The 13,256-nt window shown below is 40.0% G+C and overlaps 1 protein-coding gene and 1 non-coding gene across 2 annotated transcripts in view; both read right to left on the bottom strand.

Annotated features, from left to right (window-relative positions):
• Nucleotides 1-5,192: 5,192 nt before the first annotated feature.
• TERB2 (telomere repeat binding bouquet formation protein 2) overlaps nt 5,193-13,256 on the bottom strand; it is a 28,286-nt gene continuing 20,222 nt past the window's right edge. The window contains exon 7 of the mRNA XM_075531489.1: nt 5,193-5,631. Coding sequence (XP_075387604.1) covers nt 5,489-5,631 — 143 coding nt within the window. The 3' untranslated portion in view covers nt 5,193-5,488. The remainder of the gene's footprint in view (nt 5,632-13,256) is intronic.
• LOC142427102 (U1 spliceosomal RNA) lies at nt 6,115-6,278 on the bottom strand. Its single transcript, XR_012779929.1, has one exon. It is a non-coding gene; the product is annotated as a U1 spliceosomal RNA (small nuclear RNA).

Genomic DNA, 13,256 nt, shown 5'->3' with positions numbered 1-13,256 from the left:
TTATCAATAGACCTTCCTCCAACCCTGACACCCCCATTCTTATTCATACAATCCAGCTTATCTGATTATTTGCTCAGCATACAGACTGAATAAGTTTTGTGAGAAGATACACTGATGCACACTTTCCTAATTTTAAATCATGCAGTATTCCCTGGTTCTGTTTGCACAGCTACCTCTTGGTTCATGTCCAAGTTCTGCAGGAGCATTATTAAGTGTCCCAGAATTCTCATTCTTCTCTAGGCTCTCCATAGTTGGTTATGATACACAGCCAAATGCCCTTGCCGAGTCAATCAAGCACAAGTAAACATCTTTCTAGTATTCTCTGCTATCAGCCACGTTCCATCTACTCCCAGTAATCTACTATCAGCAATGATAGTCCTTGTTCCATATCCTCTTCTGAATAGGCCTGAACCTCTGAACCCTGTCATATAAGGTGTTTCCTAGACAGGGATTCTTTTGGGGAACAGACAGCCTATCTTTCTCTCAAGGAGCAGCTGGTAGATTTGAAACATCGGTTTTGTGGTTAGCGGCCCAATAAGTCACTCTCTGCACCATTAGGGCCCCTAAAAATTTCTCCAACTACACAAAATCCTACCAGAGATGAGAGAAACAATGATCTGGTTTCAAAGGATGAAATAAATACTATGAAACAGACAATACACTAAACAGTAGGAGAAGTAATTAGGCCTAGTAGTTAAAAGTGTCAGAGGAAACACACTTGGAGAAATAACCAAAAGTTCTAAAAGTGGAGGGGATATTTTCTTAAGTTTAGGGCAAAAATTTAGGATAACTCAAGGCAAAAAGAAAATCATTTCAACAAGCAATAACTGAAATAATACTGCATTTCATGAACTACTAAGATAATAAACATTGAGAATGAGGACAACAAATGTACAAATGTGCTTGACACAATAGATGGATGTATGGATTGTAATAAAAGCTGCATGAGCCCCCAATAAAATGATTAAAAAAAGAAGAAAATGATGATGGCAGCACAGTGCAAATGTACTTGACACACTGGATGAATGTATGGATTGTGATGAGAGATATAAGAGCCACCAGTAAAATGATTTAAAAACAACAAAATAACAAAATAGTTAATTTTTGCCTACTTTACTTCTCCATATGCTTTCAATTTCTGAAAAATTTATATGATCAATTAGGTCTTTGCTTCTGACAGTATTTCAAGGCTATATTATTGCATCTGGATTTTCTATAGAGACATAATTATTTTTATTTGAAAACAATTACCATAGACATAGTCTGCTATGTCAGAAAAATGTCCTAAGAATGGAATATTCTTTTTTAAGAAATCCCAATGTACACAACTTGGTATAAATAATTAAAACCCACAAACAGGGCTTGACACCTGTATAAGAAGCATGATAAATGGAACATGACACCATGATAAAGCTGTTGAAACTAAGCCTATTGTCTTTGAATCAATTCAGATCCACAGTAGCCCCAAAGGATAGAGTAAACTGCCCCCTACGGTTTAAAAGACTATAAATCTTTCTGGAAGCCAACTACTAGAACTGTTAGGTAGCCAGAACAGGGACTAAGGAGGGTTGCCTCCTCAATACCTGCCTACGGCCACAACAAAGGGGTTGGAAAGAAATCCGGCACATTAATTAGACACCTGTGGAAAGATCCAACACAAAGCCCTGAGGCCCAGGTGGGAGGTCCACCTGGGTGCACAGACTAGGCCCAGTCACATGACAGCACGCAGGTGTACTTCAACTCAGCCAATGTGGTTGGTCAGTACTGTCAACCATCCCTTCCCAGCCAGAGGAGATATAAGCAGCCATAGGCAGATTGTCGGTCTCTTCTATGACTCTTGTTTGGGTGCCCTCTTGAAGGCCAGAGGGCAGGGGTGCACACACCACCACCACCACCACCAGGTCTGGCCTCTCTCAGGGAGCTCTTTGGGGATTTTCTGCTCTTGGTCCTGGGATTTCCTGTAAATACCTGGAACCTCCCTTGTTCTCATAAAAGTCATTTTGATTACAAACGTGAATTCTTTCAGCATTGTGAAGCAAGAACCGAGGTATGCCACTCCAGAAACCTAACAGAACTTTCTCTCATGGTGGCTGGTAGGTTTGAGTCACTGGTCTTTCAGAAAGTAGCTGAATAATTCATCAAAGCACTGTAAGGGCACCTCTAAAGTGCTGTAAGATAATGTTTAATAATAGTTCAGGAGAATATTAACACCTAGTCATTTTATTTACAAGTTGTAAAGAGTTTAAGCACAGATGTAAATATAAATAAATGTTAACATATGGGGAAAGTAAAACTCTGAGTTGCTGGTGCTGAAAGCTCCCAAAGCAAACCCATTGTCATGGAGATGATTCTAAGACTGAGTAAAACGGCCCCTCTGGGTTTCCTCAATTGTACATCTTTATGGCTGCAGCCAGCCTCATCTTTCAGCCAATCGGCTTTGGGGTTTGAACCTCCAACACAGTGGTTAGCAACCCAACATATAACCTGCGACACCACCTATGGTAAAAAATTTCTTTTAGAAAAACACCGAACTAGTCCCAAGGAGTTGGAGGCTGGAGATGTCCCAAATGTTCAACTTTTCCAAGTTGTAACACTGCTCCATTCCCACCCTTCCCGACTCCTCGTTTAGTATATTCTCTCAAGCCCAGGTGTTCTGTACTTAGCCGCACGTTCCACAGAAACTCAGGAAACGTTCACATTGTGGGTGCTGTTAAGTCCCAAATCTGAAGATCGGACAGAAGCTAGCCAAAGTCAGAAGTCAAATAAGTCTGAAAGTCAAAGCAGGTCATCTTATGTCTATCAACACTCAATCAGGAAACAGAGATAACCAAAAAGAGAAGGTTTTGATGGAGGTGTGGTTTTTTTCTTTCAGCTGACCTGCCCCCAAGAAAAATACAGGATGGTGACTTAAGTCACACCCTCCAGTAAAGTAGGGTCTAAAGATAGAACCTACCCTTAGCCTGTAACAGAGGACTTCCTCCAAATTAGGATCAAAACCACAAGCACAGAAGCTAGAATCTACAGCAGAGGTTCTCAATCCCCTTTGGGGGTCGAACAACCCTTTCACAGGGGTCACTCGATTCATAACAGTAGCAAAATGACAGTTATGAAGTACAATGAAAATAATTTGATGGTTTGGGGGTCACCACCACATGAGGAACTGTATGAAAGGTCGCGGCATTAGGCAGGTTGAGAACCACTGGTGTACAGCATCACACAGAATGAGTAGGGCAAATGAGACTATGGCTGTTGCTGGGTGCCTTAAGTCGATTCGGAGTCAGAGTAACCCTATGTACAACAGATCTAAACACCTCCTGGCCTGCACCACCCTCACAATTGTTCTGGATGAGCTCACAGTTGCAGCCACTGTGTCAATCCATCTTGTTAAGGGTTTTACTTTTGTCCACTGCCCCTCTACCAAGCATGACCTCCTTTTCCAGGACATAGTCTATCCTGATAGCATGTCCAAAGTCTGAGAGAGGAAGTCTCACCAGACTTACTTCTAAGGAACCATCTGGCTGTACTTGTTCCAAGAAATATTTGTTTGTTCTTTTGCCAAACAATAAACAAACAAAAATTCACCGACATTGAGTACATATGGACTCATAACAACCCTACAGGGCAGGGTAAAACTGCCCCTGTGAGTTTTTGTCCCAAAGAGTGGCTGGTGGTCTTGAACAGCTGACCTTGCAGTTAGCAGTCAAACAGGTAACCACTATGCCCCTAGAGCTCCTCTTCAGGAGTAGAAAGCACCATCTTTCTCCCGTGGAGAGGGTGGTAGTTTTGAATTGCTAACCTTTCAGTTAGAATCTACCAAGTAACCCTGGAAGTCCATAGAAGGGCCCCATAAGTAATTGACTACATCTCACACCAGCCCTCCTTATGCTGATGTTGGGGTAGTACTCAAACTTTCTATTATGAAATTACAGTCCTAGAAGAAAAATCATGGTCCACATAGACTCCAATGGATTTAGACTTTTTTTTTTAAAAGTAGACATTTACAAAGATAATTCTATGGAGGCATGTGCACGTCTAACAAGATATTAAGCTTCACAAAGAATATTTTACTTACAAATGTCTAAAACCAATTAAATCCACCAGACTACAAAACATGGCTGTATAAATAAAGTTTCCATCTTAAAAATCACTACATCTCAGTTTATCAAAAGTTCAATTTATTTAATTAAAACACAGTCAGGCATGTTGATTTTGTTTCTGGGTCCTGTTTTCAGATTTTTCTGTCTTATTATACCTAGCAATGCTTTGAAGCTATGCATAAGCCATGACCCAAGTCATGGTATTCTCCACTGCATCACATGCGTGTGAAGTTGGACACTGAATAAGGAAGACCGTAGAAGAAACGATGCATTTGAACTGTGGTGCTGGAGAGCACTGAAAGTACTATGGACTACTAAAAGGCCAAAGCAATCTCTATTGGAAGAAGTAAGGCCAGAGAGCTCCTTAGAGGCAAAGATGGCAGGACTTCGTCTTACGTACTTAGGCCATACTGTCAGGAGAGAGCAGTCCCTGGAGAAGGACATCATGCTTGGTCAAGTGGAAGGGCAGCCCACAAGAGGAAGGCTCTCTCTCAAGGAGGATGGACACAGTGGCTGCATCATTGGGTTCAGTCATAAGAACAAATGGAAGGATGACACAGAACCATGCAGTGTTTTGTTCTGTTGTGCATCAGGCTGCAGCAGATCAGAGGCAACTCAATGACACCATTATACCTGCCGCCCAGAGGGAGTGAGGGAGACTTAAGAAACAACAGCCAGGACAATCAAGACAATTATGCGCCGGTCCTCCTTCAACCACAAGGTGACAAGTAGCGTCTCAAGGCCTTCCTTTCCCCACTGAGACAGCAAACAGGTAGCACTTGTTCTCTACGTCCTTTCCAGTGTTGAGTCTAGGTTGTCTAGTAGCTTCATCTCAGACGTATGATTCTTATCATGTTTACATTAAATTAGTGCCGATGCCACTTACCAGAAATCAGCCACAAATGAATTCTGAATTATTAAAATGCTTTACACTTCTCCATTTTAATAGAGGGGGGAAATTACTCCATATTTTAAAAACCACAAATAGTAACTAAGAGCTCAACTATCGCATTCTAAATTTTCTAAAAGTGAGATGACCAGAGTCATATAACTTAGCATATACAACATTGAATATATTTATATCAAAAAAGGCATTTTTCAGTGAAGGGAAAAATAAGGGTTTTTTGGTGAAACATTTTTCAGTAACAATTACCCCATAACAACTGTGTACTCAGAATTTGTGGACATGTTACAGAGCCACAAAGATTCTGAATTTCCTAAAGATACATTTAAAAAAATGTTTTTCCTAAAGATACATTTTGAGGAAGGAAAAGAACAATTCTACCACATCTTCCTAACCCCTAGTCCCAAAGGGAAGCATTTAAAATTATGCACATCTTTGGTGACATTTTATAGATAATACTGGTACCCAGATATAAAGATAATCTAACTTAGTGTTTTCTCTTCAATTTGTTTTTTATGGAAGACATGTTAATTTCATTTTGAACATGGTATGCTAAATATCCTGAGCTTCCAGGAACAAAGTCATGTAGCTCCCCAAGGAATTTCTTCATGGCATCAATTGATACGTAACCTATAAAATTAAAAAAATATTATGTTACCTACTTTCCAGTTTATTTGTTCAAGTTAAAGTTTCCTATGCATTTCTTAAGAAGTGAAAAAAAGAGAAATAAAGCAAGGAGAATATTCTTCTTGAACCCATTAATAATTTCTATTCATGCACCTTTCTTTAATCCTCGCCTGTAAATAGTTCAAGGTCTGTTTGTTGACCTTTAGAAGTGTTTTCCTGTTGAGTCTGATGGGATGTCACGCCCTGGCTCGACAGTTTATTTTTGTATTCCCTGGGGACTTGTTGCTCTGTTTCCCTTGCTGTTCTGTTGCACACCCTTAGTGTTTAGCCTGACTGAGATGGGGTCAGATTGGGGGCAATTCCTGCACTGTGTCTCCAGTGTTGTCCCTGTAGCTCTATGGGCCAGTGAGGGACGTCGTGTCTTATAGTGGGGCCGGCCCTATGGTCCTCTCTGTGCTTTGGCCATACACCCCTCCCCTTTTTTTATAGGGGAGAGCATGAATGCAGTCCCCCACTACCACAAATCATGCAGTTGAGTTTCCCACATTTGGGGAAATCGCAGGGGTCAGCACATCCGGAGTGCAATGGATGAGCCTCGCCCTGGGAAAACCACCTTTGTGATCATGGTATCTCCCCTGCCAGGTAAATAGATACACCCCCTTTTTAAGAGTCATATACTTGATTAATCACTTTGATTATTGAGAGTGTGATATCCAGGTTAGAGCACAGAACTACCTCGACCACAATGACTGAAAAATGTGTTTGGTTTAAGGTAAAGTTACTTAGACTTATTATTCAACTGGCTATTGTTGTGGGGGGGGGTTGTTTGTTTGTTTATTTTTAGCCATTAATAGCACCAACTACTCATCATCCCTAGCAAATCAATCAACACTTTGACTGTACTGCTAACACTGGGATATAATTCTTAAACCAAAAAAGGGGGTGGGGGCAGGGTAGGGATCAATGCTACTGCTTAATTAACACAGGGTATAGGTGTGAATTATTTTGATATAATTGATAATCTGAAACAAATATGAGGAGTAACAAAAGGAACACCTATAATAGGGAGAAATTAAAAGCTCAATGACTTCAAACAATATGAACTTGACAACAGATTCTATGTGCAATTTTAAGCGTTTGTGGTTGACACTGAAATTGAAACCTAAATAAAAAGCAAATATTATATAAAAAGATAAGAGATCTAGTGGTGTAGTGGATTATGTAAAGGGCTATTAAATGTAAGTTCAGCAGTTCAAAGCCACCAGCTGCTCCTTAGGAGAAAGATGAGGCTTTCTGTTCCATTACAGATTTACAGCTACAGAAACCCAAAGAGTCAGTAGTTCTGTTCTATCCTAGAGAGTCTGGCTATGAGTTGAAATCGGCTCAGGGGCAGTGCATGTGTTTGTTTTGTATGAGTGATATAATCAACTCAAAGATGAGTGAATCTAGGGCAATGTTTACCCAAGTGGGTAATACTGCCCACTGGGGGGAAAGGGGTTGTGCTGGAACCATCCAGAGGGGCTGCAAAAGCACATACACCTTATTCTGGATTGTGGGCCTTAGCACAAACGTTTATCATTGTCAGGGGCGGGAGGCCAAGTAAGTTTGGGAAGCTCTGATCTAGAGCAAGTATCTGCAAACTGTGGCTTGAGAGCCAGATGAGGCTCTTTAGGTATGTGTAGGTGGCTCTAAAGTAAAACTGAAAAAAAAAATTAAAGGATATTATTCGGATATGATGATTTCTTTCTTCTTTATTTTACATCATTTTATTGGAGGCTCTTTTAAAAATCATTTTATTGGGGACTTATACAACTATTATTACAATCCATATATCCATCCATTGTGTCAAGTACATTTGTTGCCATCATCATTTTCAAAACATTTTCTTTCTACTTGAGCCCTTGCTATCAGCTTCTCATTTCCCCCCTCTTTCTCCCATCCTCCCTCATGAACCCTTGATAATTTATAAACTATTAGGCAATGGTGATTTCATTTGTTTGTAAAATATATATTTATGACTCTTAAATGACTTTTAAGTTGTTATGAGGGACAGGATTGGCTCTTCCATCTCAAATGTTTGCCTACCCTTGATCTAGGGCAATTCCACTATCAAGATCATCAGAGTATCTATATAGTTTGTGTCTAAGAGTAAGTAATAAATCCAGTTACTATATTAACAACGAATCTAAGATTGACCAGTATCTCTAAAGACATTTAAACCACAGTCACCTATTTTATAAGATTCCATGAAGCACTCTTGCTAGACTCCACAGGAGCTCATAATCGTTGCCTAAGGTTAGGCTTCTGGGTACACAGAAACAGAAACTAGTGGACAAAAAGTAGTAATGCTAAGTGCACATATACACTGTGTAGTTTCTAAAAACGCATGAGAAGAATAAAAAGAACAAGTGTTGTTATTACATTTGCATCAGAGCTTAAATTCTGAGCACCTCAGTTTCCAAAGGGCTATGGATGGCAGCAAGAGCTCAAAATCCATTTGCAGAGTATGAACATAGATGACGCCTCAATGGAATTCTTTCTGATCATTAACTAAGGATATAGATAATCTTGCCATCCCAGACACAGGTAGTCTCTTTTAAAACCTTGCCTGGGTGTGTCTGGTGGAAGTCACGTTACCAAGGTCCTGGACCAATCTTGTCTTTCTATTTGACATTGTGGGCATGTCCCAATCATAGTCCTGTTACTGATTCTCAGTCCCACCTCTAACTGTGATGTATTGATTGTGAAGCACCAACCATGCTTTTGTGACAGCTGTTAAAGCTTTGTATCTCAACAAACCCTGAGGCACCATTGTGACCTTGTCGCGTTAATGGCCTCCCTCATCCAGATCATGTGCCTTGGTCTCTTTAAAGCCTTAATAAATGTTCTCCTTAAATTATACTTGAGGTGGGTTGGAAAGGGGGAACTGATTACAAGGATCCACATGTGACCTCCTCCCTGGGAGATGGACGGCAGAGAATTGGGGGGGGGGGAGACTCCGGATAGGGCAAGATATGACAAAATAACAATCTATAAATTATCAAGGGCTCATGAGGGAAGGGGAAGCGGGGAGGGAGGGGAAAAAAAAAAGAGGACCTGATGCAAAGGGTTTAAGTGGAACGCAAATGCTTTGAAAATAATTAGGGCAAAGAATGTACAGATGTGCTTTATACAATTGATGTATGTATATGTATGGATTGTGTATGTATGGATTGTGATAAGAGTTGTATGAGCCCCTAATAAAATGCAAAAATAAATAAATAAATTTGTGAAAAACTAAAGAAAAAGCAAAAAAATTATACTTGAGATGGAGTCTTTTTTGTACCCTCAAACACATTACATCAAGTCATTTTCCATTCATAACAACCCTATGTACAATTGCATGAAGCGTGACTCGATCCTGTGCCAACCTCACAGTCAGTGTGTTTGAGTCCATTGTTGCAATGACTGCCACACTCCATCTGGTGGAGGGCCTTCCTCTTTTTTGATGCCCTTTGACCTGACCCAGCATGCTTTCCTGGTAACATGGCCCATGATTGAGATGTCGTCTTGTAATCCTCCCACTCTGGCGGTACTTCTTCCAGCATAATTTGTTCATTTCTCTGGAAGTGTTTGATATATACAATATTCTTTCCCAACACCATAATTCAAATCCCTCAATCCTTTTTATATTTTCCTTTTTCATTGCTGGCTTTCACATGCATATGAAGCGATTTAAATGACTATGGCTTGGATCAGGAGTATCTTAGTCCTCAGAGCAACATATTCACTTTTTAAGATTTTTTTAAGAGACATTTGGTAGCAAATTTGCCCAATGCAATACATCATTTGATTTACAGTGTATACTCGAGTATAAGCGGAGGCACCCAATTTTACCACAAAAAAACTGGGGGGCTTTTACATCATAAAAAAATGTGCTGAAGAAATCCGGCTTACACTTGAGTATTTACGGTATTTTCCTTTAATTATTAATTGGGAGTGAATACATACATCATTCCTTATATTTCCACCACGTCAAGCAGGATTGTACAATTGCTACCATAATCAGTTTCCAAACATTCTTTATCTTTCTGGAACTCCTTGACATCGTCCCCCTCTGACTGCTGCTTCCAGGGGTGTTGACTGTGGATCCAAGTAAAATAAAATCCTCTGCAGGTTCAACACTGCTATATAAATACTTAAAATTTTAGAATGAAATAGAAGCCTAATTTAAACAAGCTGAGCTTAAACAACAAGTGCATTTACTGGCCACTGATAAAGTTAACCAGGTGGTGAGGAAAACAATCATAGTGCTGGGTCTCAGGAAACTGGAACCTGCGATCATGGCTTTCATATTGGTCTCAATTTTTTCCTCTATATGTTAGTTTCATGTTCCTCTCTTAAGGCTAGTTGGCGTCATTTATATAGTAGGGGGAAAGTGACTGCCAACAGTTGCCAAGTTTCATATTTTAGAGCTACATCCACTAAATAAGAACAACTGGGTTTGCTGGTTCCATGTGTAAACACTCAAAGAAAGAACTGCGAATTGTTCAGTTCATATCAGGTGTTTGCTCCCACAGCAGCTGTTATGAAGGGTGGGGACAGAGATAGGGCCATGGTTTAGAAAATGATTCCAAATAAACTGGAAGAAGAAAGAAGAGTTTCTGAGGAAAGACTCTTGGCTGTCAATCCCCTACGTGTTGCGACAGCCTCCTAAATGGCCCCAAGTGACCCTTCTCTCTCAGCATTCACTTTTGTAAGTTTATTCCGCATTGTGTTTGGGTTCTTCTTCTTTTTTAAAAAAATCATTTTCTTGGGACCTCATACAACTCTTATTACAATCCATATGTCAATTGTATAAAGCACACTTGTGCATTCGTTACCCTCATCATTCTTAAAACATTTGCTCTCCACGTAAGCCCCTAGCATCAGCTCCTCATTTTTCCTCCTCCCTCCCGGTTTCCCCTTCCTCATGAGGCCTTGATAATTTATAAATATTATTTTTTCCGACGTCTCCCTTCACCCACTTTCCTGTTGTTCGCCCCCCAGGGAGGAGGTTATATGTAGATCTCTATAATTGGTTCCCCCTTTCTACATGTTTGGGTTCTTCTTCAGTGGTTCTCAACCTTCCTAATGACGTGACCCTTTAATACAGTTCCTGATGTGGTGGTGGACCCCGAAACCATAAAATTATTTTCATTGCTACTTCATAACTGCCATTTTGCTACTGTTATGAATCAGGCGACCCCTGTGAAAGGGTCGTTTGACCCCAAAGTGGTCGCGACCCACAGATTGAGAACCGCTGTTCTGTATGCTGCCATGCCACTTCTGAGATTAGGCTTCTGACTTGAGCACACACGATTTCTCATTCTGCGGAAAGCAAATTACCATATTGTGAGCAGGCCTTATGGAGAGGCCTCTTTGGTGAGAGTCGAAGATTTTGGCCAAACACCAGCAGAGCATCAAGGCCTGCCAAAAGCATCTAAGAACATTTTGAAGGGACTTTCCCAGTCATAGTTTTGCCTTGAAATGAAGTTGTCAGTGTCCCAGCTGACAACTTGACTGCGACCTTGTGGAAATTAGGCCAGAACTACCCAACCAGGATGCTCTTGGCTTCTGTGAAGTAATAAATGTTTATTGTTTTAAAAACTTTTTGTTTTAAAATTTCCAGCTATTTCTTAACAATAGGTAGCTAATACAATATATAGGTCTCTAAATTCTTAGTTATCAGGTTCATTTGATTTGAAATGTTTTATATGTAAATTTTTATAATTATTGCTAATCATTTTGTCATTTTTACCAATCATACATGTCAATCAGAACCTCTTATGATAGGTGATAACTAGTGCTCTCATACTGAGGGGATCTAATTCCAATAAAAAATAAAAAACAAAGAAAGCAAATGTTTTGATAATGTAGGTGACATTTGGCACTGTATATGTTGCGCGCTCAGTCTCGCCAGCAAGAAGGACGCGACACAACAGGATTCTTCCACAGGCGTTTAATGCGGGTTCGATTTGCAGATGCGGAAAAAGACCCCGAAGCCCCAAACTACTGCTGCTTATATGCGCTCTATGGGGACGTGCTGTGCATTGATTGGTGCGTTCGCCAGAACCCTTATTAGCATACTCCAGGGTGGAGTTATGACTACGTCATCTAAGCAGTGCGCATGCTCTAAGTGGTTGTTTACCACTTAACTGGGCCACCGCCCTGACTGCCCGGCGCCATCTTGTAATGGCGGCGAGAGCTGCGGCTTCCCACATGTATGGACCTATACAGAGTTGTTACCACTTGGGGGGTAGAGGTTCTACTGGCATCTAGTGGGTGGAGACCAGGGACGCTGCTAAACACCCTGCAATGCACATATATGAATACACAACAAATAAGTACCTGGCCCATAATGTCAAGAGTGACAAAAATGAGAACTCCTATTCTAAAACATATAGTTCAAACTTGTATTTATTATAATTAATTAATTCTATTTTCAGAGATTTAACACTCAAAGCTTAACCCAACTGGGGTAGTTACATAATCTGGTGTCAATTTGGGACTTTAGAGGATTAAGAGTGAAGGGGTGGAGTCTAGTCTATCATCAGATCATAACCAATGAGGCCCCGGTGTGGGCATGGCATTCTCCTGAGAATTCTGGGAATTCCTGATATTTTCTTCCTTGGAGGCAGGAGACACTTCTCTCTCGGCTCACTTCCTTGGAGACTCTCTACTGACATCCCTGAGGAGAAGCCACATGGACCCACCCTGATACAGACAGAACCCTGGACCTGGAAAAGCCACATGGAGACCCAACAGCGCTGAGATGCTTACAATGTCACTGGATCCACAAGACTTCCCACCCACTGGCCTGTGATCTTCCTCCATTCGGTGTCATTGCATGTGTTTCATAAGTCTGAAGAGGACTTTACAAATTGGTGTCAGACATATGGGCTAATATCGGATTTATGGACTTGATCTGGACTGGGTTGGGATGTTTTCTCAATGTTCAATTGCTCTTTCTTATATACATATGAGTGTCTATGAATTTGTTTCTCTAGTCTACCCAGACTGACACACCAACCTATTTGAGAAAGAGACATAGTCACAAAACTTGATACTACAGCCCAGATTAGAGTTCTCACTCACTAAATGTTTTATTAACACAAGCTGACTTTTCCCAACAAGAAATTATGCCTTCCAGTACAAGCAGATGGATGTGTTAAGAAGGGAAGTACTTGTCACTTCACATCTAAAGATAATTATTTCTAAAAATATTAAACTTCCTTCTAAGAAATTATTGCTAAAATATTTAGTGTAGAAATATGAAAAAAGTACAATCATTTTATTTTAGTTCTACCAATAAAATCAACAATAGGTTACCACAGGTTAAAATTATACTTTAAAATGTTTGATTAATGATTATTTCTAGCTTCTTTTAAGTTTGTTTTCATATAATACTGTTATTCTTTTCTAACAATTTTTTATTTAGCAATAAAACATTGAGCAGCACTGTTATATGTCTTAATCTACATGTCTTTATTATATGATTTTTATATTTGTCACTGATCATTTAATTATGTTAAACATTAACATTAGGTAAGTCCAAATTAATATCTAATACTAGCAATATCCTAAAGCCATGCTTTAAGGAATCAGCA

Source organism: Tenrec ecaudatus, chromosome 14 (assembly GCF_050624435.1).
Source record: "Tenrec ecaudatus isolate mTenEca1 chromosome 14, mTenEca1.hap1, whole genome shotgun sequence".
NCBI lineage: Eukaryota > Metazoa > Chordata > Mammalia > Afrosoricida > Tenrecidae > Tenrec > Tenrec ecaudatus.
Note: the sequence above shows the minus strand (reverse complement) of the source record. Positions and strands in the feature narration are given on the sequence as shown.